This window comes from Berghia stephanieae, chromosome 3 (assembly GCF_034508935.2).
Source record: "Berghia stephanieae isolate SIO BIC M18660-M18661 chromosome 3, UCSD_Bste_1.3, whole genome shotgun sequence".
In the NCBI taxonomy this organism is placed as follows: domain Eukaryota; kingdom Metazoa; phylum Mollusca; class Gastropoda; order Nudibranchia; family Aeolidiidae; genus Berghia; species Berghia stephanieae.
This window is the reverse complement of record NC_088362.1, coordinates 26,027,483-26,055,258: the sequence shown is the minus strand read 5'-3', so window position 1 is coordinate 26,055,258 and position 27,776 is coordinate 26,027,483. Positions and strand designations below refer to the sequence as shown.

The following is a 27,776-nucleotide window of genomic DNA, read 5'->3' as shown; positions in this document are numbered from 1 at the left end:
TGATTTGGATGGAATCAATTTATTTTGTATGAAAATAATCAAATACAAAATGGCAAATGATGAAAATGACATGCCAACCACGCATAAAAGTAAAAAAAAAAAAACAAACATCTCACTTGACCAAAAAGTCTCACATCACAGGCAAAACGTCTCAACTAAGTAATTCAGACCCAAAAACAAATACAAGCCTTACACAAATTTAAATAGGCCAAACAATGTCAACAAAACAGACATGTGTGCGACCATTTACCCATAATTAAATACCCCCCTCCCCCTTACTCCCAAATATATCTTTCACAAAACAAAAACAAAATGAATTAAAAGCTCTAATATCACATTTCTCCATGCTCACATAATGTTATTTTATAGATTGCATTCTTTTTATTTTTAAACAGCAGCACGAACCAGAAAACTCAAAACCACAGCAAAGGCAATTAATTATTCTATGACACTGACCTGTTCTGTTAAGTATTTTTTGATTAAATACTGTGTAGATCAACTACACAATGAACTAAAATAATAGAATGATATTTCGAAAGAAGGAAACTAACAAAGCAGAAAATAAGCTTGTAGAAGATAAATAATATATTTGTAACAACGACAAGACTTAGAACAAATTGGATAATGCCCAAACTGGATCAAAAATAATCTGAGGTGCTATCGTTGATTGTTGGGAGAAGCCGTAATGCTGTATCATTTAATCTTCATCCCAGTCTTTGTTCTGTTTGGCCTTGGGACCTCCCGCTCTCTTAGCCATGATTATCTGGGAAGGAAAAAGAAAAACAGCTTAGACATTTATTGGTCCGTAAGGTTGAAGAGGTGGCTGAGTGATTGTTAACAGGGAGTGGGAAGAAATAGAGGGAGAAGGGTGGTTAAAAATTTGCACTTCCCCAATAAAAAGTTTTTAAGTTCATTTTGTTTTATGTGATTATTCGAGGTTTTCATCATCTCACAAATGTATAGTTACCCTGTTTCTTTGAAATATTATTAGGACCATTCAGACTGACAAATTCAATCATTGGTTAGATAGACGTTTTCAAAATAATGTCATCACATTTCACAGCTTTTATACTAAGAAATTTTTAAAATTCATAAAACAAGCAAAACTATTATCAGCCCAAGATCTTATAAAAAGTGCTACTACTACTTAATCTTTTAAAATAAAGGAATTTTCGTCACTTTTATCTCTTCAAAATATCATATTACAAGTGTAAAAAGTCTGTTGATCCTTATGCTTTGAATCTTTATTTCTCTCTGACATCACATAACAAAGTATCTTGAGCCAACTAGCATTTTGCAAGAGACAGTTGCAGACCATGACAGCTGTATATCTTTTTTTAAAGATATGAGTGTAGGAAAAGGAGGAGGAGGAGGATGAAGGAGAAGAATAGGAAATAGTAGTAGTAGCAGCAGCAGCAGCAGCAGCAGAAGAAGAAGAAGAAGAAGAAGAAGAAGAAGAAGAAGAAGAAGAAGAAGAAGAAGAAGAAGAAGAAGAAGAAGAAGAAGAAGAAGAAGAAGAAGAAGAAGAAGAAGAAGAAGAAGAAGTAGAGAAGAAGAGAAAAGAAGAAAAGAGTCAGATTCCTACCTGGTCAACACGTAATACAGTACAGGCAGCAGATGAAGCAAATTTCATTCCCCAGTGTTTTGTGACGAACAGATCAATAATCTTGGCATCAAGGGCATTCACAATACTGGCACCCTCACCCTGGAAGAGATTAAGAGTATTCGAGTTAAAATAATTATCCAGCGCCTAGAAGCAATATCAACAAAAGGCAGGGTTGCCAATTGTTTTGTTTTTTGTTTTTAAGGGTTTTACGGCGCTTGCAACACATTAAGGTCATATCAGTGCCAGTAAAAAGGAGGAAAATGGGATAGTCAAAAGTTCTAGAATTACAATTAAAGCACCCAAGAAAAGGTAAGACAAAGGGGAATTTGTTCAAATCGGAAACAGATGTAGATTCCAAGAGCACACTATCAAAGTACTTAGTTTGAGATCACCTAAAAGTCTCATCCACACACAAGCCCAGGTCCCAACTAAGAAGAGGGATACACTCAAATATTTAAAAATCATATAAAATATTTAAACAAAACAATACAGTGCATAACAGGGAGATGATTTACAAGGAAAAAAATATCATCTCCCAAAACTCTAACTATACATTTGACTGTTTCCCTCCCAGCTAGGGTATCCAGCCAGGGCCAGGACAAAACCAAGTAATCTCATTCCAAGACAAAGACAGAAAGCATGTTGGAAAACAGACATAGGGGGATAGAAGACACAGTATGTACCTCCCTGCCCACTATGGGAGGTCAGGAACCCCACCCAGAGGGTTGCCAATGCAGGAGGCAAAAATTTACTGAACTTTTAAGCAAACATATAGACCGACCCCGGTCTGAGTGCTTAACTCCAGTAAAAATACATTATGAATTTACTTATTTCTGTTGAGCAGGTGATTGGAAAATACAATGAGGGTTTATACCATAATGAAATCTGTAAATATATGGAAAATTGGCAACCTTGAAAAGGAAAAACAAAAAATAAAAACACAGATTCGAGTATTGCTATGAGTATCTGTATTTGTTACCATGTTTTAGAGGTAAAGCAGAATTTTGTAAAAAAATAACAAAATAAATAAGAAAAGACATAATAAAAGAATGAATAAAATAAAACAAAAGAACAATCATATTAAAAACACAAAAAGTATAAAATGTCCGAGAAAACAAACAAGAGCCCCACCTCAATATCAACTCCCATTGTTGGCTTCTTGTCGTGGTGGGCTGCGTACAATTTGCTGATCACTTCTGTGGCCTGAGGATGAATCAAAATTACTTCATGACATCCTTCTATACTGGCTTTGTATTGATTAAAAAATTCACTATTCATGATATTCCACCAAATTGAAGTTGAAGTCAAATCACTAAAGGATTATAAGCTCTACAAAAGGACTTGCAAGAAGAACAATGTTGCAGTCCTATATAAAAAAAAAAAACAAACGTTTTTATATAGCACAATATCCATTAAACCTGCTCAAAGCGCTTTACAAAGGGTCCCTGACCAATAGTAACACGTAAAATGAGACATGACGCCTGTTAGGCGATATTCCATTCTCCCCCCCCCCCCCCCCCCCCGATAGAGACAACATTGTTAGCAGTCAGGTACTCATTTTACGCCTGAGTACGGTGAGAGAATGTGACTAAAGGACCTTTTCCAAGGACTCAACTATACGCAGAGCGAGGCTCGAACCCAGGACCTTCCGATCAGGAAGAGAGTGTACAAGACCACATAGCCACACGAAACAAAACATAAAACAAATAAACTGAGCATTTATATAAGCAACACCCAACTTGCTCAACAAGATTTATTGAGTCAAAGAGACCAATGCAGCTCTATAGCTGGAGCCAAAAATTCGTATTTCTACGAATTTTTCGTAGTACTAGGCAGATCTGCATTGTATGACAGCCCGAGCCAAAAGGAATCATGAGTGACTGACAACAAGCCAACTCCCAACTGCTTTACAAGAAGTTCCTAGCAAACAGCAACACTTAATATGTAGTATGAGACACGACACCCATACAGCAATAATATAATAATATTCTGACAAAGACAATGCCGTTAAAGACCACCATTTTACAACCCAAATATGGTGAGAGAATGTGAGCAAAGAGCCTTTTCCAAGGATCAACATTGCATCGCTCAGTGGGACCGGAACCTGGGATCTTCCAGTCCTAGGCGAGTGTCATATCACAACGCCACACACTTCCTCTGACAAATTATAATAGCAATGTAAATTCATACACGTCACATTGTACGACAGCCTGAGACAAGAAGTATCATGAGTGACCACACACCAACTCCCAATGTCTTAATGTCTCACCTTGATGCCAGCATTCTTGGCCAGTGCCTTTGGTACCACCTCTAGAGATTCAGCAAATTTCTTAACAGAGTATTGTTCCAAGCCTGGTAAAGTCTGGAGCAACAAGAAAGAATAAATATCATTAAGTTCAGTGTCATGTGCTTGAAATATTTAGTTATGAAATCTGGTGCAACTTCAAAAATAAAATCTATAAATTTTTTTTTTAAATCTCAATCTAAACTTAGACAGATAAATAAATAAATAATAACAGTAAAAATAATAGTGATAATAGCAATAATAATTTAAAAAACAAAAAGCATCTGGCAATAATTTCATTATCAATATATATATATATATATATATGTGATTAATTTACAGCTGAACTGTCAAATTAAAACAGAACAAAGATATTATCGAGGAAAATGGAAAGACTTTCAACCCTTTAAGGTGAAATCTGAATATTTCCAGCCATGAACTCGTCCCATTGTTTATCTAGCTATAAACGCAGGCCTGACCATTGTTACCAAGACAGCAGCAACAACAGACTTGCCAACCAACCTCCACCATTTGAAAAAATTATCATATTTTTCACAATCTTTCTGCTACTTTTCTCATATTTCCATTCAAAAGATCATATTTTCAAAATGGGCAACAATTCAAAATTTCAAATTTAACATTTACTTAATTTATAGACTTATCATCAAGCTTGTAGAGAGGCTAATACTGAAATTTCTATGACAATCTTCTACCTGGCTACTCAGATTCTCATCTCGGTGGGGACGATATTTAATGGCCTTCAACTAATCCAATTTTAATATTTTTTCCCCTTTTTGTTACAAACTCTGACCTTTTGCATTTAGCATATCTTAATCAATATTACTGTATTATCATATCGTATCAAAATGAAAAAATCATACTGGTTGGCAACTTTAACTCACTCAACCCCAACTATATCCGCAATTTACTCGGGTTACTTTTACCCCATGCCTATTTATTACATTTTTCTGAGACAAATTATAGGCGTAGTATCAAAGCTAATGTTTTTAGTCTTTACATGCTAATGGTAGTTGAATAAAACTATTTATGTACATGTTCAGATTTAATACATTTTTCCCAATTTGAAAAGTAGCAGCAAAAATCTCTAGGATTGAGTGAGTTAACAGGCGCAGGCCTCCTAATACAATAATCAGCCAGCCTGTCAAAGGACAGGGCATCAAACGTAACAGTATTTTACAATACAATATCCTATCCCTCACCTCTCCATAACTTGTAATCTGTCTAGCCAGCTCAATTTCTGTGGAACCAGCACCAGGAACAAGGCGAGTATCCTGAAATCACGACACATATTCAATGATGACGATGATAAATGTAAGCAAGATGGGAGATGCCTTTCTGTGATAACAATAGGCTGAGGCAAAAAGTGACAAAATTAAATTTATACTACTTGCAATGCCCCTCCTCTCCAAGAGATTCAAAATGAAGCACGCCTACCATGAAGGAAAGCTAAAAAAAAAAAAAATAAAATAACTATCATATTATCTACAATACAAACCTATACTTTAACAGCTGCTTCAAGCTGTAAAATTGTCTCTTCTTTTAGTACTAGAAAAAAAAAAAGAAAAAGTTTCAACCGCTTATTCAAACGTAAGGAAACCAAACGTCTGAAAAAAAAAAGAAAAAAAGAAGCCAAATCCATGTTTACAACCCCACCTACCCTTTCCCTAAAACAGTATTGAAACTAAACATGTGAGAGAGTTGGAAAAATCCCAGTTTCAACGACTTTGAATTGACAAATGGTTGTTACTCTTTGGATAGGATGCTTGTCATTTGTAAAGTATTGTCAACCAGACAGGTCTAACACTGCAGGGGGGATAGAAAGTTCAGAAAAAAAACACAACCCACTTCCAAGTTTCAAACCAGTTGATCGCATATACATGTTTAAGTGATCTACCATATAAAATACAAAAACAAACTTGAGCTCTTATATAGCACAATAGCCACTAAACATGCTCAAGGCGCTTTACAACGGGTCCCTGACCAAAGAAATATGTAACAAGTAGAACGAGACATGACATCTGTTAGGTAATTACAATTTTTTTCCGACGACAACGGACAGGTACTCAATTTACACCTGAGTACGGTGAGTGAATGTGAATAAAGAGCCTTTCCCAAGCACTCAACTATGCGCAAAACGAGGCTCGAACCCAGGACCTTCCGATCTGAAAGCGAGTGTCATTCCACTAGACCACATAGCCGCACAAAATATAAGCAACCAGGACATCCTTTAATAAACACACATCTCATCCCAACCCAGGGACCACTATTTTTACCTTGGTGAGAGCCTTGAATGTGTTGACTCCATCGTCAATGGCCCTTTCCATGTCATCCATGATATTCTCTGTAGATCCACGGATCACAATGGTGGCTATAGGACTGTCCTTGGCATCTGACAAAACAAAATGAGCATAAAGCAACTTGAACTCTCCACCACCCACTTTGAACAGCACTGAGTCAAAGTAAACAATCTCAAATGCATCTTGATTGGCAATAAGATAAATAGAATCAAATGTAAGCTTAACCCTCTCCATACCAACTACATGAAAATCGTCACATTTGTAACGATTCAACCACCAATTTTCTTATTCAGATTTCTTTAGTACATCACAAAATTTTGAATAATTTTAAAACTCAAAGTCAAAGGAACTTAGTGCTGTGTTGTAGAGCTTGTTTTTCTGAACAAAATTATGTATAGCATTAGCATGTACTTAATCCCTTTAAGTTGAAGTTAAAAAAAAAAAAAAATCAATTTTAATGTTGCGTGGTTATGACCGTTGAGAACAATCCTGAAAAGGACCGGTAAGAAGAAAGTTAAGTATTTATGTTCGTTTGCTTTTAAGGGTTTTATGACGCTTGTGACAAATTAAGGTCATTTCAGCGCCAGTAAAAAGGAAGAAAATGGGATAGTAAAAAAATTATAGGTTACCAACTGAAAGAACACAAGAAAAAAAAGTAAGACAAAAGGAACAGATGTAGATTCCAAGAGCACACTATCAGTGTTCTTAGTTTGACATCACCTCAAAGTCTCATCGAGACAGGTCCCCACTAAGATAAACACAATGAAATGTTTAAAAATAATTATATATGTAAAAGAAAAAATAATACAGTGCATAACAGAGAGAAAATTTACAAAGAAAAAAATATCATCTCCCAAAACTAACTATATATTCAACTCCCCCCCAATCAAACTGATTGCCATTTTCTCTAACGGAGAACCATAAGAGTTACTCCTGACAATGGAGATTCATACCTTGCCTGAAGACAATGACTGGGGTATCACCAATCTCATCCACATAGACATGATCACAGTGGCCACACTCCTCTGTGGTAGGGGTTGTCTGGTTGGAAGAAACAGAAGAGCCCCATCATATAAATTAGTGATGATAATGGCAATTTATCAGAAGTGAGTAACATGTCTTAGTCCAACGGTCCAACTAAAACTAGATGCAAAAACAACACATTATATCATAAAGATATGAAGTGAATAGAAAAGTGCCAGAAGACAATAGAGAATGAAATTTTTTCGCGGCGGTGGTGGGGTTTGAACCTGCGACCTTATTGGTACGACAACTCCGCCTGGCAGGTGAGAGCGTGGCTCTACCGTGTGAGCTATCAACGAACACAAAAATATTCGTTTCAAACTCAAAGTCATTACTAGATCCCTCTCTCACCCACTTCTTGAGACCGCCGATTCGTTCGTACACCACCATCGCGAATAATTTTGACCAGCAGTTAAGCTTAATAGCCAATATTCTCAACACAAACATATAACATAGAAACGATTGATACATTGAGTATGCTCCGGTGTATGAGGTGAATTTTTAATTCAGAAAAGTGAGTGGAGCAGGCACTTATGTTGGTAACAACAAGATATGAAGTGAATAGAAAAGTGCCAGAAGACAATAGAGAATGAAATTTTTTCGCGGCGGTGGTGGGGTTTGAACCTGCGACCTTATTGGTACGACAACTCCGCCTGGCAGGTGAGAGCGTGGCTCTACCGTGTGAGCTATCAACGAACACAAAAATATTCGTTTCAAACTCAAAGTCATTACTAGATCCCTCTCTCACCCACTTCTTGAGACCGCCGATTCGTTCGTACACCACCATCGCGAATAATTTTGACCAGCAGTTAAGCTTAATAGCCAATATTCTCAACACAAACATATAACATAGAAACGATTGATACATTGAGTATGCTCCGGTGTATGAGGTGAATTTTTAATTCAGAAAAGTGAGTGGAGCAGGCACTTATGTTGGTAACAACAAGATATGAAGTGAATAGAAAAGTGCCAGAAGACAATAGAGAATGAAATTTTTTCGCGGCGGTGGTGGGGTTTGAACCTGCGACCTTATTGGTACGACAACTCCGCCTGGCAGGTGAGAGCGTGGCTCTACCGTGTGAGCTATCAACGAACACAAAAATATTCGTTTCAAACTCAAAGTCATTACTAGATCCCTCTCTCACCCACTTCTTGAGACCGCCGATTCGTTCGTACACCACCATCGCGAATAATTTTGACCAGCAGTTAAGCTTAATAGCCAATATTCTCAACACAAACATATAACATAGAAACGATTGATACATTGAGTATGCACAGAGAGGGATCTAGTAATGACTTTGAGTTTGAAACGAATATTTTTGTGTTCGTTGATAGCTCACACGGTAGAGCCACGCTCTCACCTGCCAGGCGGAGTTGTCGTACCAATAAGGTCGCAGGTTCAAACCCCACCACCGCCGCGAAAAAATTTCATTCTCTATTGTCTTCTGGCACTTTTCTATTCACTTCATATCTTGTTGTTACCAACATAAGTGCCTGCTCCACTCACTTTTCTGAATTAAAAATACATTATATCATACTAAACTAACATTATGTTTATAAAACGTGATGATGATTTCTCTGATTTATCAGAGGAAAATATTTGACACAGCAAAATCAGACGAAAATTTCTGAGAAAATCCCAAAAAATGTGGAATACCACGGGAGATTGTCATCCTTAGTGACTAGAGTGGAGAACAATGCTACACGTTGCCTCAGTTTGTGATTACAGATTATAGATGAATATAGCTTCAGGTCAACTTCATTCACAACTAAGAGTAAATAATGGTGTCACCTTGCTGTTTAAATTTAGTGTGTCCATGAGCGTTGGAACAGCATGGCAAATGTGCACAGCTGATCTAAAACCCATGAATTAATGTACCCATGTCATAGAAATCCAATTGCTATGGCAGCTGTGGATAGTGATCTCATGGGGAAAGGAATAACATAGCTTGATTTACGTGATATAACAGACTATAGATGAATATAACTTCAGGTCAACTTGATTCAAAACGAAGAAAATTCCGATGTCATCTCTCTCTCTTAAAAAAACATATAGTTTGTCCATGGGCGTTGGAACAGCATGGCAAATGTGCACAGCTGATCTAAAACCCATGAATCAATGTACCCATGTCATAGAAATCCACTGGCTATGGAAGTTGTGGATAGTGATCTCATGGGGAAAGTGATATTATAACAGACTATAGATGGCTGTAAATTCAAGTCAACTTCATTCACAACTAAGAAACCAATGGTGTCATCTCTAGGTTTTAATGTTTAAATATAGTTTGTTTTTAAGGGTTTTATGGCGCTTGCAACACATTAAGGTTATATCAGCACCAGTAAAAAGGAAGAAAATGGGATAGTAAAAAGTTCTAGAATTACAATGAATCACCCAAGAGAAAGTAAGACAAAGGGGAACTGGGAACAAATAGGGATTAGATGTAGGTTCCAAGAGCATACCATCAATGTACTTAGTTTGAGATCACCTATAAGTCTCATCCAGGCACAAGTACAAAATCCAACAAAGAGGAATACACTCAAAAGCTTACATTACACATTCAAAATAATAAATATAATAATACACAACAGAGATATGACTTACAAGAAAAAAAATATAATCTTCCAAAACAATAACTATGTTTCCCTCCCAACCAGGACCAGGACAAAACCAAGTAATCTCATTCCATGACAAAGACAGAAAGCATGTTGGAAAACAGATATAAGGGTATAGAAGACACACTATGTACCTCCCTGCCCACTATGGGAGGCCAGGAACCCAACCCAGAAATATCGTTTGTCCATGGGCGTTGGAACAGCATGGCAAAAGTGCACAGCTGATCTAAAACCCATGAATCAATGTACCCATGTCATAGAAATCCACTGGCTATGGAAGCTGTGGATAGTGATCTCATGGGGTTGGCGCTTCCATCAACTGTCATTTACGTGATATAACATTATAGAAAACTGAAACTTCAGGTAAGCTCCATTCACAACTAAAAAGATTTTGGAGTCAATGTCAACTTTTCTTTTAAAATACAGTTTGCAGACCTACAAATGTTTCAAAATCGAAAAGCGGGTAAACATTCCGAGGTCTAGAGTAATATAACATAAAAATAACAGACAAAATGCAGAGACGCCAACTTTAAATTTGGCTCACAGGAATTTCTGACACCACGGGTAGGAATTTCAATGCCGAAAGAGGAATTTCCGCACTCAAGAAAAGGGAATTGGGATGGTATTTGGCATTGCGTTTATATATAGTATAATTCTAATAGATAACTGATTAGAATTATAGTATGATATTTAAACACAATGCCAAACACAGACTCAACGTTTCCTTATTTCAAATGAATTAAAGCTCCAAAACACAATGGTAGTGATTGTAGTACTGGTGGTAGTGAGGGTGATGTGGTGTTGGTGTGGTGTTAGTGATGATGTGATAGTGGTTGTTGTATTAATAGTGGTGGTGATGGTTGTAGTAGTAGTAGTGGCAATACTGACGATGTGGTGGTGGCGGTTGTAGTAGTAGTAGTGGCAGTGCCGACGATGTGGTGGTGGCGGTTGTAGTAGCAGTGATGATGTGGTGGTGGTGGTTGCAGTAGTAATGGTAGTGATGATGGTGTGGCTGAAAGGGGGGGGAGGGGTATCCTTGGAACAAATTGATCTCGCCGGAATTTGACGGAAGTTACCCGTAGAATTTTTTTTCTCCAGACTGGAGCTTTGGCATCACTGCATTCACCACTAAGTAAATAATGGTGTCATCTCTAGCTTTTCATGTTTAAATATAGTTTGTCCATGGGCGTTGGAGCAGCATGGCAAAAGAACACAGCTGATCTAAAAAACCCATGAATTAATGTACCCATGTCATAGAAATCCACTGGCTATGGAAGCTGTGGATAGTGATCTCATGGGGTTGGTGATTCCATCAACTATTTACGTGATATAACAGATTAATAGATGACTGCAACTTCAGGTAAGCTCCATTCACAACTAAGAAGATTTTGGAGTCAATGTAAAATTCTTTTTTTAAATTTCCGTTTGCAGACCTTCCAACTTTTTCAAAATCAAAAAGAGGGAAAATATTCCGAGACCAAAGAGTAATATAACATAAAAATAAGACAAAACCGAAACGCACAAATTTCAACATGAAAAAAGGAAACCAATAAGAAAAAAAAAAAAGAAAAAGCAGAGTGAAACTTTGAAGTCCACAACGACAAAAATAAATACAGACAATGATAATGATAACACAAATTTAGTTAGATATCAGAAAAGTAAGTCACCACGAATACACTTAAACTATGTACAAAAAAATAGCTAATTCCATGATTGAGAATCAGGGAAAATTCAATCAAAACCGGGAAACCATGAACAGGTGAGTCAATTCTGGAATATTGACAGGCATTGAGTGTGTCCATGAGCGTTGGAACAGCATGGCAAAAAGTACACAACTGATCTAAAACCCATGAATTAATGTACCCATGTCATAGAAATCCACTGGCTATGGAAGTTGTGGATAGTGATCTCATGGGGTTGGCGGTTCCATCAAATTTGGTTAACAAATTATGTTTCAATCACCGAAATACTCACAATTTTAGGAAGGGCAGTGGCCCCAATAGACTTGCACAGTCTCCTGAGGTCCCACTTGGAGAGCAGTCGCACCAACATCATCTTGTATTTATTGGCGTAGTGCAGCGCCAAATCTCCAACTTTACCACCCGTCACTATCACTTTGACACCCGTCTCTGATATTTCCTTAATTTGCTGTATCGGGGGAAAAATAAAATTAAAAATAAATTATTAAGTTTCAAGCAACACAATCTGGTTACTATTGATAAAAAAACAGACCCCAAGATAACTACATAGCTGCCAACCCGGTAATTCAATTAAGAGGGAGATTTGGAACAAAAATCAGGGAGATTACATTTTTACTGACCTGAAGTGAAGACGCGCTGTTAGTTCTTCAAAAGTCACATGATTACTCCTCGTGATGCACAACAATGAAATTTGTCGTTTAGACATTTTAAAAATCAACAAAGTCTTTAAGCAGTATAAAAGGCAAATACAAATTACTCCCAATTAGAAAGAAACCGTCCTCAGCAATTGAAACACGTTGTGGTTAGGAAATTTTGAAAATTGATGAAGACTTGAGGCAGGGCATAAGCAAAAGCAAATTATTCTCAATTGAAAATATCGATACCACAATATATTTTTTTACAATCCTATATAATCTATTGCCACATTACTGGTATCGATTCTGTTGCTTTCATAGCATCGACCAGCCAAAAAAAAAGTTGACAATTGATTGTCTAGAGAACCAGCAACTCATCACACTCAATATTCAAATTGATAAATTTTCGGGAGATTTCTGGAGATACTAAAAAACTGCAAGAGAGCGGGAGATCGGTGATAAATACGGGAGACTCCCGCAATTTGCGGGAGGGTTGGCAGCTATGACGTCTCTCAAACAGTCATCATGGCAGTGATTGGTAAACATAGCAAACTACATAGGTTTTACTTTCAATGTATGTGTCCAAGTAAAACACCCACTGTTTTTTCTCCAGCTTGATCACTAGAACAAACAAAGAAAATGATGCGTTAACTTAAACATTTAAAACATGATCGAGAAAATTGTGGGATAACTAGTCATCCATCTGGTGGAACAAAAAAAAAAAATGTCAGAGAGAGGACGATTTCATTCACGTTGTTGTTTATAAAAAAACAACCAAGCTTGTCCGAGCACGTTTGAAGGTCTATTACAAATTCCATGCTTTGATTGTTCAAAAATCTACTGGTTAATGGACAGGGTGTGTGAGTGAGAGAATGAAAGAGAGAAAGAGAGAGTGTGTGTGTGTGTGTGTGTGTGTGTGTGTTAAGGGGATGTTTTTATAAAGACGGTCTGAATTTTTTTATGATGACTTTGTGTGTCTAAAGGACAGAATGGAAAATATTTACAGAATCATTTAATTCTTATTGGTCAAACTTACCTGTTCAATCAAATTTTCCTCTCCTTTACTGAAGTTCATCAGCTCATCTGCGTTCTTTATCAGAACAGTACCCTAAAATGACAAACAAAAACAAACTTGGTGAATATGTAACATTAATTAATTTTCTTTTCGTTTTGAAAAAAAAAAAAAGGAAAGGGAGAGAACAAAACTATGCATTTTGGAAAGTATTTTAGTGAAGTCAGACTTTAAATCGAGAAACTTGATATATGGATGGTTTAAAGCATTTAGTGGAAATAATAATAATAACCAACATCCAGAGGAAATAAAACCTGTATTGAAAAGAGTTGGGCAAATATAGAAAAGTAGGTACCTTTGTCTCTGTCTGCATGGCATCCAAAGGACAAGAGAAGACAGCGATTTTAGCTTTGTCTGCCTTGGTGATATCTCCTTCCACCTGACGTTTGAACATCATTCCCTGTATCACTTCACTCTGTAAAATACCCGATCCCTGTGGAAAGACCATGTTTGAGAACATTAAAAACCTAGATACCTTCAAATGAAGAGTGTTAAAACACCAGCACTAACAACAACCAAAACAAATAAGGTAAAAAAAACAAACCTGCACACCTGACATTACAATATTAGCATTCTGATTGTCATCTAAATAGTGGGAAAATGAGAAGCCCGGGCCTGTTCAGTCAAAATAAAGTAATAGTTATCAAACTGTACAAAAAGAAATGTGGAACGAACTGGTGTGACAACGTTCATAACCCCCCCCCCCCCAAAAAAAAAACACCCTGAATAATCCAGTTCCCTAATCTGATTGCCTAACAATTCAAAGATACAAGAAAATAAGATCCAGAGATACATTGCTAAGGGGGTCCCGATAGCTTAGTTGGTAAAACACTTGCTTGACACACAAAGGGACCACAATCGATTTCGGGTGCCGTCGAGATTTTTCTGACACACACCCCCCCCCCTGTCAATGGGGAGCTGAGTCTGTTAACTTTGGCAGAAAGTACTTTCCGATAGATTAGTGTCCTACTCAAAGGATAGCAAGCAATCGCTTTTGTCCGTTTCATACTATAGAAACCGGGATAAACTCAGGCTCAATGAGTCTGAAGGACTAATGACCAAAAAAAAAAAAAAAATATATATATATATATGATACAGACCATAACAAGGGCTATCAGTTCTCAAGGGAATGTAAAATTTACAGAAAAAAAAAAGACTCACCGATATCTTGCACACTCTAATGTTGTCGACACTAAAGCTGACTTTTTCGGGGAGGATGGATACTGAGGAAGAATAGGAAAATGTTTCAAAAACACAAACAAAACAAAACAACATACAACGTTGATGGAACGCATTGTGATTTCTAGTTAGCCAAACACAAGTTGGGGGTATGGCACCTCGAGTCCACCAAAAGGACATTTTACATACATTGCTCCACTTGTCTCAGGTAAGAATAAATATTAGATTGAGAGACTCCACAAGACCACATAGCCGCACAAGACAGCTCTTCCTTCCACAAAATGAAGAATTCCCCGTTCGGAACTCATTCAGTACAGAGAAAAAAAAAACAGGAATCTGTTGAGTAGCCAGACAGACCTTTTCGACGCCTTGCCATAAAACACACGGCACATTGTTTCTTGAGGCAAAACGGTGTCTGCCACGAGTTGTAGTGACGTTGGAAAAGTAAACCTGGGATAAACTACATTATCGCCAGTGATACCGACCAGCTGTATTCACTCTGCGTATACTAGATATGGTTTTTAAAAACGTTTTTTCCCATCTATTGAAATACAGACTATTTTCCTTGAATTTGGACTCTCGGATAGTAGACCGATTATGCGGAATGACAGGAGCCTCTGTAGGCCATGTGCAGTGATGGAGACCTCTAAGAAAATAAGTAATGTATGAAATGGAAATTCGAAATATGACTACAGCCTGCTGGGAAATGAAATGCTATACTGTCTTTGAACATTATAAAACCACAAAAGTGCAAGATAAAAGTTCCTAGAAATAAGTTTTGGATCAAGAACAAAGGATGAAAAAAAAAAAGAGGGTTATTTTGATTCTCATCAAAATTCTTTCCCTGCTTCACAACCTCTGAGACAGTCACCACTATATTTCTGAAAGAGCGATAACAAAAAACAATGAGAAACCTAGGATATACTGAATAAATTGTATATACTCTAACTCCAATCAACAAATAAACCAAACCACACTCTCTGGAGGATACTTACTACAAGCATTTGTGATCAATTCTGCTAAAAAGTCTTCGTTCCCATACTGTTTACTCATCACAGCAGTGCGAACTGCAGGTAGAACCTCTTCTTTATTTCTGACGTTTTTGACAGTACCCGTGGAAAGAGCTGAAAAAGACAATTGAAAAAAAAAAAACATCCATCAATCACCACATTTTTAACGATCAAAAAGAGAGAAAAAAGGGAGAGTTTTAAATAACAACATCTATGATTGAAATTTCTCGATTCCCTAGCAGAACTGCCAACTTGAAATTTCAAAAATTCATAGTTTCCAAGGGAAAGAAAGAAAACTCACTTTAAATAGCTTTAGAAATAAATTACTTGCCCTCAGCATGATCCAAAAATGTTCCAGAGACCATTAAAAAAAAATGATCAAAGGAACAAAACTTTCCTTTTCAACAAGATTTATTGAGTCAAAGAAATGAATGCAGTTCTGTAGCTGTTGCCAAAATTTGTATTTCTACGAATTTTTCATAGCACTAGCAAGGCCCTGCCACAGAACAAAAACTGGCTGGTGTAGGGTGTCAGAGATCCAAAGCCCTCTCCCTTAAATCATTATGGAATGTTTATATTAAGCTTCCTTCCAATATAAACACATTGCTGATCATCTTTGAGGACTGTTGATAATCTACTAGCTTTCAAGACTGACCGCATCGAGGAAAGTTAAAAATCAAATTGTAAACAAGACAATTGGATGTCATAAAAGAATTGAGATCTCACATGTATCCAAAGAATTCAATCAAATCTGTCTAAAGTGTGTCTATTATAAAAGAAAATCCACTACCACTTACTGGGTAAAATATCCAGAGCCTTTTTACACGCCAGCTCATAACCTTCTGTTACCTCTGGGATTGACAAACCCTGAAATAAACAAAAAGTAAAGAAATGAAAAGAAAGATAGAGAGTGAGAGAGAGAGAGAGAGAGAGAGAGAGAGAGAGAGAGAGAGAGAGAGAGAGAGAGAGAGAGAGAGAGAGAGAGAGAGAGAGAGAGAGAGAGTTATTTAGGCAATGGTCAAGATTTTGTAGTTACCATCTGATATCGCTAAAAGAAAATACATTCTAGCAAGTACAAATCATGGGTCAAAGCTGGCAAAGGTCACTTTATCTGAAAATGTTCAACGCCAGACAGTAGTGCGGGGCGGTCCTTGGCAAGCTTAAGGACCACGGTCCTACGGTCCTTGGGAAATGAAGACCGCAAGGACCGGTCCTTTTCGACATTGAACATTCCTGAGAGACTGTTGGAAATTCGAGCCGGTTTGACCTTTGAGACCGTGGGATCGTTCATTCTTGAACCGTTAAAGACCGCTACACGATGAAAACCGTGGTCTACAGGAGTAAAACACACGGAGTAGTCACACTCATTTCAAATTGTAACCTAATTAGAGAAGAGGGGTGATGCCTTCTTTATTTGCTCACCGTACTTCATTGTTACTTCGATAATTTAATAAAATTTGAAATTTAACCCCATTAACGGAGATAATGGCACCGCCCAAGGCGTTGATCGAGTTGTTCGTGGCGTTGATACACACACGCAACTCCTACCCCCCCCACACACACACATTAGAGGGCAGCGAGCATTGAAGAGTAAGAGAGAGACGTGAAGTTATAATAAGAGGGGGTGGATGAGGTAATAAGAGGGGTCGATGGTGACTTTTCGCCAGATCTAACAAACTCAGCTACCCATTCATGCTGAGTAGACAGGGATTCAGAAAAAACTCGACTGCACCCGGGATCGATCTCTGGCCCTTTGCGTATAAAGAGAGTGCTCTATCAACTGAGCTATCGGGGTCCCCAAATATTCTATTGGACTTTTTTAAAATTCAGACGTTATAACTGGGTTTTTTGGAAGGAAGAAACTAATGAAACTCATATTATTTGATTAGTAAAAACACCAAACGAAATTTTAATATTATTGTATTATTTTAAATGACAACACTGCGATAGAAAGGAGTGGTGACAAGAGATGGACAAAAGAAAACAAAAAATCGGATTTGCTACTTGCTAGGTTCGACACACACACACACACAAACACACACATCTTTAGTAGTCACATACATTTCAAACAATAACCCATTAGAGAAGAGGGGTCATGCCTTCACCATAGATCATTGTCATTGCGATCATTATGGTGTAGTAAATTTTGAAATTTACACCGTATAATGGAATCGTCCAAGGCGTGCGCCTCCTGTTCCCCCCATCTCACACACGAAAGGGCGGTTTGCGGAGTGGAGGTTGGTGGTCGTCTGTGTCGTTTAGTGTATGGCAAAGGGGGGTGGGTGCGATTAATTAAGTGGGATGGGTGGTGATTGGTGGAAGATAGGCAACCGAAGGCAACGAATCGCTGGGGAAGTAGTAGGCTATGGCGCGAGACCGAAGGTGATCAGACCGGTCTTCAGCGCGGCACTAGTTGAAAGGTGATAAGAAGTGAGGACCGCCGCCGGTCTTCACTATGGGACCGATCCCCGGTTCACAGCTAAAAGACTGTGGGACCGGTCCAAGGACCGGTCCTCAGCGCGGCACTACCAGACAGAAAAAGGATCCAGTAACAGTGACCGACCAAGCTGGTGTAAAACTGAATTATTCAACACTTATAAAATGACCACATATAAAAGTGCCTTTAATAGTTAATGTAGAAGTGTTGTTGCTGTTAATGCTGATGATGGTTTTGAAGTTATTGGGCAGTGTTGGGAGAGGTGAAAGTTGAAGTAGTACTGGTGGTAGCAGTAGTGGTATAAAATGATAATGATGATGATGAGTGGGATAAACATTTTACCTCGAATCTGATAACACTCGCCCCCCCCCCCCCCCCCCCCCCACTCTTTCTCCTGCTAAAATATATTTTTTTAAATATTGCAGATTGCGTCTATTTCTATCCTATGGTCAAGACAGTTTTATAAGACCTCTTCTATAAAATAACATTAAGATGATAATTATAATTCTAAACACTTTTCCTTGATGCAAAATAGTTTCAAATAATACCAATCATCTAAAAGCAAGCTGTTTTGCTATATTGTTTCAACCATTCAAAAAAATAAATGTAATAATGATTTGAGCAATTTGCTTTTGACCCTAACTAAAAGAAAATGATTACCTCCCCTGGATATCAGTATGCAAATGTCAAAGTTTGAAATTTTCTTTTGATAACAATGATATAAACTTAAAATTATTATCACTTACTTATCAGGTTCTATAAATTGAATCATGAATCCAAATATATGATTCAAACTCACAAAAACTATAAAGTGTACTATAAATAATACTGTATGATAATATCAATGTCAGGGAAGGGAAACAAACCAAAGTAGTCAGCTGATAAACAGACTTACCCCACCCCCTTCTTTTTTAATTAATAAAATTAGATTTAACATGTCTGAACAAAAATTAAAACAAATTACCATTCTGAGTAATTCCTCAGCATTTTCTAGCAAAGAGCCAGCAAAACCCAACACAAAATTGGTCCCATCACCACATTCCTGTTCCTGCTGTTGAGAAGCTAGCACCAGGATTTTGGCAGCTGGGTGCTCAACTTCCAATTCCCTGAGAATGGTGGCTGCATCGTTTGTCACAAACAGTTTCTCCAAGTGGTTGATGACCATTTTGTTCTGCCCTGGAAGAATAAGGAACAGAGAAATGGGAAATAGCAAGATTAAGGCTACTCCTAATATGTGTAAAAAGATATAAGGCTTGTGAAAATAGAGGTAAGATATAAGTAAGTGAATTAAAATAGTATTGTTTCTGTAAAATGTTTCTCCAAATTAAAAATAAATAAATTACGAATGAGTGCTGTGCTTCTAACTTACCATGGGGGCCATATGCTGATATGGTGGTTTTAGAAAGTTGTTTGCAGGCATCAATATTCCTATACACTGCCTCCTCTAAGCCACTGTAATGCTGTAAATGTAAATAAAAAGGACATAATAATCATATAATTATGAAAAGTCGTGCATGCAGTGCAGTCATCTTGATTGGACTGGCATTACACTATTACACAGTACAACAGTACAGGGAGTACCTGAAAGCTCCTACATCTCCAGTCTTCTTGCTCTAGTAGGGGGAAAACTTTTTTAAAATAATGTTCTAGTTGGGGGCTTGGGAGGGGGGGAGACTTTTTAAAAGTAAAAAAAAAGTTTCCCCCCTCCCAAAACCCCCCACTTAGAACATTATAAAAAAAAAAAACAAGAATACTGGGGATGTAGTAGGGAGTTTAATAGAAATTCTAAATGTACCTCACATACTTGAAACCAATATCATATGAAAGAGCTGGCAACACAGATTACAAAACAGTTTGAATTTTGTTTCTATCTTGATAAGAAATGTAGTTACAGCAGTTCAAAGTCTGAAATTTCAGACGGATTTTTACCCCAAAATTAGCATTGCAAAGTTGTGACCGAAAACGTGTGATGTTAATAAAAAATGGTTAAAACAGTCAATATGGAGTTCTTATCATATATTGTATACCAAAATGTCCGTCTCATCGAGGACAATGCATTTACATTAATAAAGAGGAAGATAAACATTTCAAATTAACACATTATTACATAATATGACGCATATGTTACATAATCAAAAACTCGGCTAGACGTAAGAAAGAATTTGCTCTATCACTTTTGTATTTATCCCCAATAACTCACTGAAACAATTGCAAATAATTACCCTCTTTTAATTAGTGCATAGAGAATAAAAAAGGGTTTGAGAGTATTTAAATGAAAAGATATAAACATGTTGTGTAATGACATAATGAGTTTATTTTTACCTATGGCAATTTAATTGCATATAAATAAAATGGTAGATTGAAAAAGTTCAAATAAATTGAAACAGATTCCCTATTATAATTAGAAGGAAAGTTCTGGCTTTTAACATTTTAAAAAATTATGCTGAACCACTTTGGGTTTATTGCTATTACATCATTTGAACTGGCAATTAATATAATTTTATTCCCCCCCCCCCTTCTCTCTCAATGTATGGGGGTGTCAAAACTAATAGAACTTCTTACCATAATAATTATTAAGGCTAAGGCCTTTAAAATATGGAGAGAAATGATAAACATATCTAAACATATGGGAAAGAAACTTGATGACTTGATGGCAAAGTAAAATAAAAAAAATTAAAGCAATTGGTATTTTTAAAATATCGATAACAAAGAGAAGAAATATACGAACTTTTAAAACAAAAACTATAAAATGCCTATAAATAAAGTTGGAAAGTATGTATTCAAAATAAAAAATTTTATATTATAATAGTGCTGAAAATATTATGGACTAAATTTAACATAATACATAACTAAATTTAAAATATCGATATGAATATCGATATCGCCCGGCAGCCATGATGAGTGAGAAGATAATGTAAACAAGGCATTTCAGCGCAGAGTTAAAAGGTGTCTGCGCATCGATATAGAGCCCTGAAATTTGGCATGAATAAAGTTTAGAGAGCTGCGCCGGTGTTACCAATACTTAGCTTCTATACCAGGACAAATCATTCGTTTGGACAGAAAAATAAATAAAAAACTTACCGCTTACCGTCAAAAGCAGTTTAGATTTGAAGATACATTTGTTTTCTATCAAAATACATTCGGTACTAGACAATCCTTGATGAATATCAAAAGTTGTGTTTGAAATTATATCCTAAATATTTTCATGATTCATTCCTCGCTAAATCGTGTGTGTTTTTCGTCTGTTCAATGGTTGGTGCCCCCTAGTGCCAGCCGCCTGCCGCGCAAAACAAAGGTTTTTTAAAAAGTTTATTGAGAAAAGATACGGAAAAAAGTGTCCCTAGATAGGTATGCAATTTGGTGCATAAGTGCAGTAAAAATTGGTGCGCAAAATTAGTTCGTAGAGGATGCGAGACTGTGTGTGTGTGTGTGTGAGTATGTGTGTGTGTGTCTCTTTCTTTCTTCCTTTTTTTTTTTGGGAGTGCCTACGTACACGGTAACGGGGCATCTAGCCTCAGGATCTATGTACACGTAAACCGGTTTACCGTTGCAACATTCTGCTCGTGTGTGTGTGTGTGTGTGATTTTTTTTTTTTAATCAAAACAATTTTAACCATTAATGGCGAGATTCCATCTTACACTCCCCAAACTCCAGATCTTAGTCTTAATGTTATCATTAAAAGACAAGCTTTGCGATTTATAGTTTAATTGAAGCCTGAGTCGAAATATACTCTTACTACTGTTCTCTTGGTGGAAACGATTTATTCTGCATAAGCAATCTGGAGAAAAAAAATCAGTGTCACTGTAAAAGGTTAAAATATCACGAAGTACGCACCGTGATCACCGCTGTAACAATCCTTTGATCTACGTCATCAGGCAACCCATTGTTTCTTTCATCTTTTCCCATTCCCCCTTACTATCCCCCCGCCCACCTCTCTCTCTCTCTCTCTCTTGTCATAGTGTTATCCCTCCCCCTTCCCATCTCAATGTAAAATGAAAACGTTCTGCTGTTTGCAGATACATGTATGATTGTTTTATTTTCTCTCTCTCACTAGGCTAGGATTAAAAACCAAGACATCAGGTAATGGGTGTCTAATGCCAAAGTATAGATTCTCTCTTTGGCCAATTTAGTCACGTATGTGGCAGCCCAGCTATTTATTATGTTCTGCCTATAACACACAATAAGTGGGATTCTGGGGGTGGGTACGAAAGAAATCAAGGTCATAAGTAACCGTGCACAAGAGCTGTATAGGGAATTGGTTTCTGGGGGTCTTGCAAATACCAAATATTTTATGGAAAGCTCTTTCGAACTCCAAGACGTCTGGTTTGTTTTGCTATCTTGGAACAAACGAAACAGAGATGTCTTGATGTGTGACCTAGTTGTCTGATTTTGTGACCTCGATGTAAGGTATTGTGACCTAGATGTATCCTTTTGTGTGTGCAAGCCATGCGGGTAAGTACAGCGATAGCTTGCCAGTTGAGGAAAAAAAGGAAGAAGCAACGTATCCGCATTTGAAAAACAAAACAAAAAAACTGAAAAAACAAAACAACTTAACCTTTTAAAGGCGAATATCAATCCTTGGACCAAAAATAAAATCTTACCGTTTTCATCAAAAGACAAAAAACAAATTACAATTTAAAAAATTGAGCTTTTATATAGAGCAATATCCACCCAACGTGCTCAAAGCGCTTTTTATCAATATTCTTACTGCTCTTATGGTGGAAACGTTTTTTTTTCTGCGTTAAAAAATAATATAAATGAAGACTATTATTTGAAAAACAAAAAAATCTGTGTCACTGGCAAAGGGTTAATTGCAGTACTCCTGCATCCTGTGAGACTCCTACGGCACTTGCTAATCATAAAAAAGGAAATAGCAGCAATCAACAATATTAAGGTGAAAAAAAAAAAGAAGAAAAAAAAAGTGGGTGGGGGGTGGGGGAGAGCAAACCCAGTAGCAATGCAACCTTTTAGCGGCGAAATTCGATCTTTGACCTAACACCAAATCTTCTATCATCAAAAAACAAGTAACGGCAAAACTATTATAGACAATTGAAGTCCGGGGAAAACTTTTTTAAAATTTAAAGTTCTAGGTTTTGGGGGTTGGGGGGGGTTAAAACAGTCAATATGGAGTTCTTATCATATATTGTATACCAAAATGTCCGTCTCATCGAGGACAATGCATTTACATTAATAAAGAGGAAGATAAACATTTCAAATTAACACATTATTACATAATATGACGCATATGTTACATAATCAAAAACTCGGCTAGACGTAAGAAAGAATTTGCTCTATCACTTTTGTATTTATCCCCAATAACTCACTGAAACAATTGCAAATAATTACCCTCTTTTAATTAGTGCATAGAGAATAAAAAAGGGTTTGAGAGTATTTAAATGAAAAGATATAAACATGTTGTGTAATGACATAATGAGTTTATTTTTACCTATGGCAATTTAATTGCATATAAATAAAATGGTAGATTGAAAAAGTTCAAATAAATTGAAACAGATTCCCTATTATAATTAGAAGGAAAGTTCTGGCTTTTAACATTTTAAAAAATTATGCTGAACCACTTTGGGTTTATTGCTATTACATCATTTGAACTGGCAATTAATATAATTTTATTCCCCCCCCCCCTTCTCTCTCAATGTATGGGGGTGTCAAAACTAATAGAACTTCTTACCATAATAATTATTAAGGCTAAGGCCTTTAAAATATGGAGAGAAATGATAAACATATCTAAACATATGGGAAAGAAACTTGATGACTTGATGGCAAAGTAAAATAAAAAAAATTAAAGCAATTGGTATTTTTAAAATATCGATAACAAAGAGAAGAAATATACGAACTTTTAAAACAAAAACTATAAAATGCCTATAAATAAAGTTGGAAAGTATGTATTCAAAATAAAAAATTTTATATTATAATAGTGCTGAAAATATTATGGACTAAATTTAACATAATACATAACTAAATTTAAAATATCGATATGAATATCGATATCGCCCGGCAGCCATGATGAGTGAGAAGATAATGTAAACAAGGCATTTCAGCGCAGAGTTAAAAGGTGTCTGCGCATCGATATAGAGCCCTGAAATTTGGCATGAATAAAGTTTAGAGAGCTGCGCCGGTGTTACCAATACTTAGCTTCTATACCAGGACAAATCATTCGTTTGGACAGAAAAATAAATAAAAAACTTACCGCTTACCGTCAAAAGCAGTTTAGATTTGAAGATACATTTGTTTTCTATCAAAATACATTCGGTACTAGACAATCCTTGATGAATATCAAAAGTTGTGTTTGAAATTATATCCTAAATATTTTCATGATTCATTCCTCGCTAAATCGTGTGTGTTTTTCGTCTGTTCAATGGTTGGTGCCCCCTAGTGCCAGCCGCCTGCCGCGCAAAACAAAGGTTTTTTAAAAAGTTTATTGAGAAAAGATACGGAAAAAAGTGTCCCTAGATAGGTATGCAATTTGGTGCATAAGTGCAGTAAAAATTGGTGCGCAAAATTAGTTCGTAGAGGATGCGAGACTGTGTGTGTGTGTGTGTGAGTATGTGTGTGTGTGTCTCTTTCTTTCTTCCTTTTTTTTTTTGGGAGTGCCTACGTACACGGTAACGGGGCATCTAGCCTCAGGATCTATGTACACGTAAACCGGTTTACCGTTGCAACATTCTGCTCGTGTGTGTGTGTGTGTGTGATTTTTTTTTTTTAATCAAAACAATTTTAACCATTAATGGCGAGATTCCATCTTACACTCCCCAAACTCCAGATCTTAGTCTTAATGTTATCATTAAAAGACAAGCTTTGCGATTTATAGTTTAATTGAAGCCTGAGTCGAAATATACTCTTACTACTGTTCTCTTGGTGGAAACGATTTATTCTGCATAAGCAATCTGGAGAAAAAAAATCAGTGTCACTGTAAAAGGTTAAAATATCACGAAGTACGCACCGTGATCACCGCTGTAACAATCCTTTGATCTACGTCATCAGGCAACCCATTGTTTCTTTCATCTTTTCCCATTCCCCCTTACTATCCCCCCGCCCACCTCTCTCTCTCTCTCTCTCTTGTCATAGTGTTATCCCTCCCCCTTCCCATCTCAATGTAAAATGAAAACGTTCTGCTGTTTGCAGATACATGTATGATTGTTTTATTTTCTCTCTCTCACTAGGCTAGGATTAAAAACCAAGACATCAGGTAATGGGTGTCTAATGCCAAAGTATAGATTCTCTCTTTGGCCAATTTAGTCACGTATGTGGCAGCCCAGCTATTTATTATGTTCTGCCTATAACACACAATAAGTGGGATTCTGGGGGTGGGTACGAAAGAAATCAAGGTCATAAGTAACCGTGCACAAGAGCTGTATAGGGAATTGGTTTCTGGGGGTCTTGCAAATACCAAATATTTTATGGAAAGCTCTTTCGAACTCCAAGACGTCTGGTTTGTTTTGCTATCTTGGAACAAACGAAACAGAGATGTCTTGATGTGTGACCTAGTTGTCTGATTTTGTGACCTCGATGTAAGGTATTGTGACCTAGATGTATCCTTTTGTGTGTGCAAGCCATGCGGGTAAGTACAGCGATAGCTTGCCAGTTGAGGAAAAAAAGGAAGAAGCAACGTATCCGCATTTGAAAAACAAAACAAAAAAACTGAAAAAACAAAACAACTTAACCTTTTAAAGGCGAATATCAATCCTTGGACCAAAAATAAAATCTTACCGTTTTCATCAAAAGACAAAAAACAAATTACAATTTAAAAAATTGAGCTTTTATATAGAGCAATATCCACCCAACGTGCTCAAAGCGCTTTTTATCAATATTCTTACTGCTCTTATGGTGGAAACGTTTTTTTTTCTGCGTTAAAAAATAATATAAATGAAGACTATTATTTGAAAAACAAAAAAATCTGTGTCACTGGCAAAGGGTTAATTGCAGTACTCCTGCATCCTGTGAGACTCCTACGGCACTTGCTAATCATAAAAAAGGAAATAGCAGCAATCAACAATATTAAGGTGAAAAAAAAAAAGAAGAAAAAAAAAAGTGGGTGGGGGGTGGGGGAGAGCAAACCCAGTAGCAATGCAACCTTTTAGCGGCGAAATTCGATCTTTGACCTAACACCAAATCTTCTATCATCAAAAAACAAGTAACGGCAAAACTATTATAGACAATTGAAGTCCGAGTTGCGATAGTCTGACTACTCTCTTGGTGGAAACGCTGTATTCCCCGTTAACAATAATAAAGATAAAAGCAAACTACTATCTAAAGGCAAAAAATTAGCTTCGGTGTTAAGGGGTTAAGAACACCTGCAACTGCAACTGCCAGCATCCTTGAGATGCTCTTACGTCACCAAGGTCACCAATCGACACGTCTCCCTCTCGTCGGCATGCACCCCCCCCCCTCCACTCTTTCAAGGTGGTGGCGGCGGCGGTGGATAAAAAAGGCCTTTTTCTCTTTCATTCAATCAACTGGTCTGCTGGTGGACCCTAGGCCTCTCTACAAGTCCAAGAAATAATACTCACTTTTTCTCTGCTCCAACGAAAATATCTACCCCCTACCGGTCTAATTATTTGTAGCAGACGACAAATTTCTCAAAACGGTCACGTGACACTATAAAAACAACACAGGAAGTCCATGAAAGCTTATTTACGGCATTTCCTTTGAACCGTGTAAACAACAAAATTTCGTTTTCATTCGACTCAACGGGTCAGATTGGCCGGTATTTTTTTAACGAACTAAAGTTCTGAAAAATCAAAATGTTTCTTAGAAAGTTGAAAGATGCTAGTTTTTGAAACAGAGGTAGGTTTTTAAAAAAAATCTTTATATTTTACGTGAATGCATGCTCAAGGCGAGTTGGACGTGCAGCGGAGGTTGGTAGGCCAAAGGCCCACCTCTCTAGATGTTATTCTAAAAACAAGCGTTTAAATTTTAAAAACACACGCGGTAAATAAAAAAATAAATGCATTTGAAAATTGCCAAATTTTAACTTCATATAACTTCTGGAATTATTAATGGATTTTTCCATAGTTGGCACCATTTAAAAGGAAATTGAAAGACGAAAATAATGATACCAAAATATCTGCGATATTCCTCACTTTATAACGAAGTTATGCATCTTTAATTGAACCCCCCAAAACGCGAACGGCAATTTCCAGTCACAACTTTCCTATGGGCGAGTTGGGTCAAAATTTGACTGCCACTGCTGCTGCTCACTAAACTGCCTAGATGTAGGCGTGGCGTAGGAGCTTTCGGAAAGCCTCCCTCCCAATGCCCAAGTCAAAGAAAAGTGTGCCTTCAACTTCAGTTCAGTACTGTAATTTGTAATACCATTTAGACAGGATTAAAGATGAGATAAAGTCGCATGCCAGCAATAATATATAAAGACTTAACCAAAAAAAAAAAAAACGACCGGTGTACTTGAACTTACTTGAGTGGAGTAAAAGTAATCAGTAATAGAGAAAGAGAGAGAGAGAGAGGAATGTTCCAGCAAATGGCCAATAATAATAACCGTTATTGTTATTTGGTAGTTAGGCAGTGACGAACGTCTATTTTTCTGTTTCATGAGTTGACACACATTGCCTGAGAAGTTTTCTAATTGTTCACGATGAATTAAATCTGTAACACCATAAAAGATATTTTAATTTATAGTACTACCTTAGCTCCTTCTTTCATCATTTGGGCATAGCCCGGTGCTCGTGGAACGTGCAGCGCCATGTTTGTTGTCAATATCCCAGAAGGCAAGCGAAAACAGGGTTGCCAGATTATTTTTCAACAAAATGCCAGGGGAAGACTCAAAAAATGCCAAAACACTCCAAAAAATGCCAAAGTCTGTTGACTCCCACCCCCACTAAGAAAACTACTCACTTTTGATAGACAATTTACTATCATATCCTGGT

At 37.0% G+C, this 27,776-nt stretch overlaps 1 protein-coding gene across 1 annotated transcript; it reads right to left on the bottom strand.

The window, feature by feature from the left end:
- Window positions 1-27,632, bottom strand: LOC144967434 (T-complex protein 1 subunit theta-like). Its single transcript, XM_078904679.1, has 16 exons — window positions 27,535-27,632; window positions 19,247-19,337; window positions 18,842-19,053; window positions 16,238-16,307; window positions 15,426-15,554; window positions 14,413-14,474; window positions 13,547-13,684; window positions 13,216-13,287; window positions 11,819-11,992; window positions 7,162-7,249; window positions 6,185-6,300; window positions 5,111-5,182; window positions 3,876-3,968; window positions 2,738-2,809; window positions 1,586-1,705; window positions 1-763 (listed from the first exon to the last, which is right to left on the bottom strand). Exons 1-16 carry the CDS (start codon window positions 27,592-27,594, stop codon window positions 698-700), a joined length of 1,635 nt encoding a protein of 544 aa, XP_078760805.1. The 5' UTR covers window positions 27,595-27,632; the 3' UTR covers window positions 1-697.
- Window positions 27,633-27,776: the final 144 nt, after the last annotated feature.

Bases quoted from the DNA above. Each gene is read 5' to 3' on its own strand.
- LOC144967434 (XM_078904679.1), bottom strand. From the start codon at position 27,594: ATGGCGCTGCACGTTCCACGAGCACCGGGCTATGCCCAAATGATGAAA. The intron at 19,054-19,246 runs GTAAGTTAGAAG...TTATTCTTCCAG, and splicing joins ATCAGCATATGGCCCCCATG to GGCAGAACAAAATGGTCATC. The intron at 7,250-11,818 runs GTGAGTATTTCG...TCTTCCAACCAG, and splicing joins CCACTGCCCTTCCTAAAATT to ACAACCCCTACCACAGAGGA.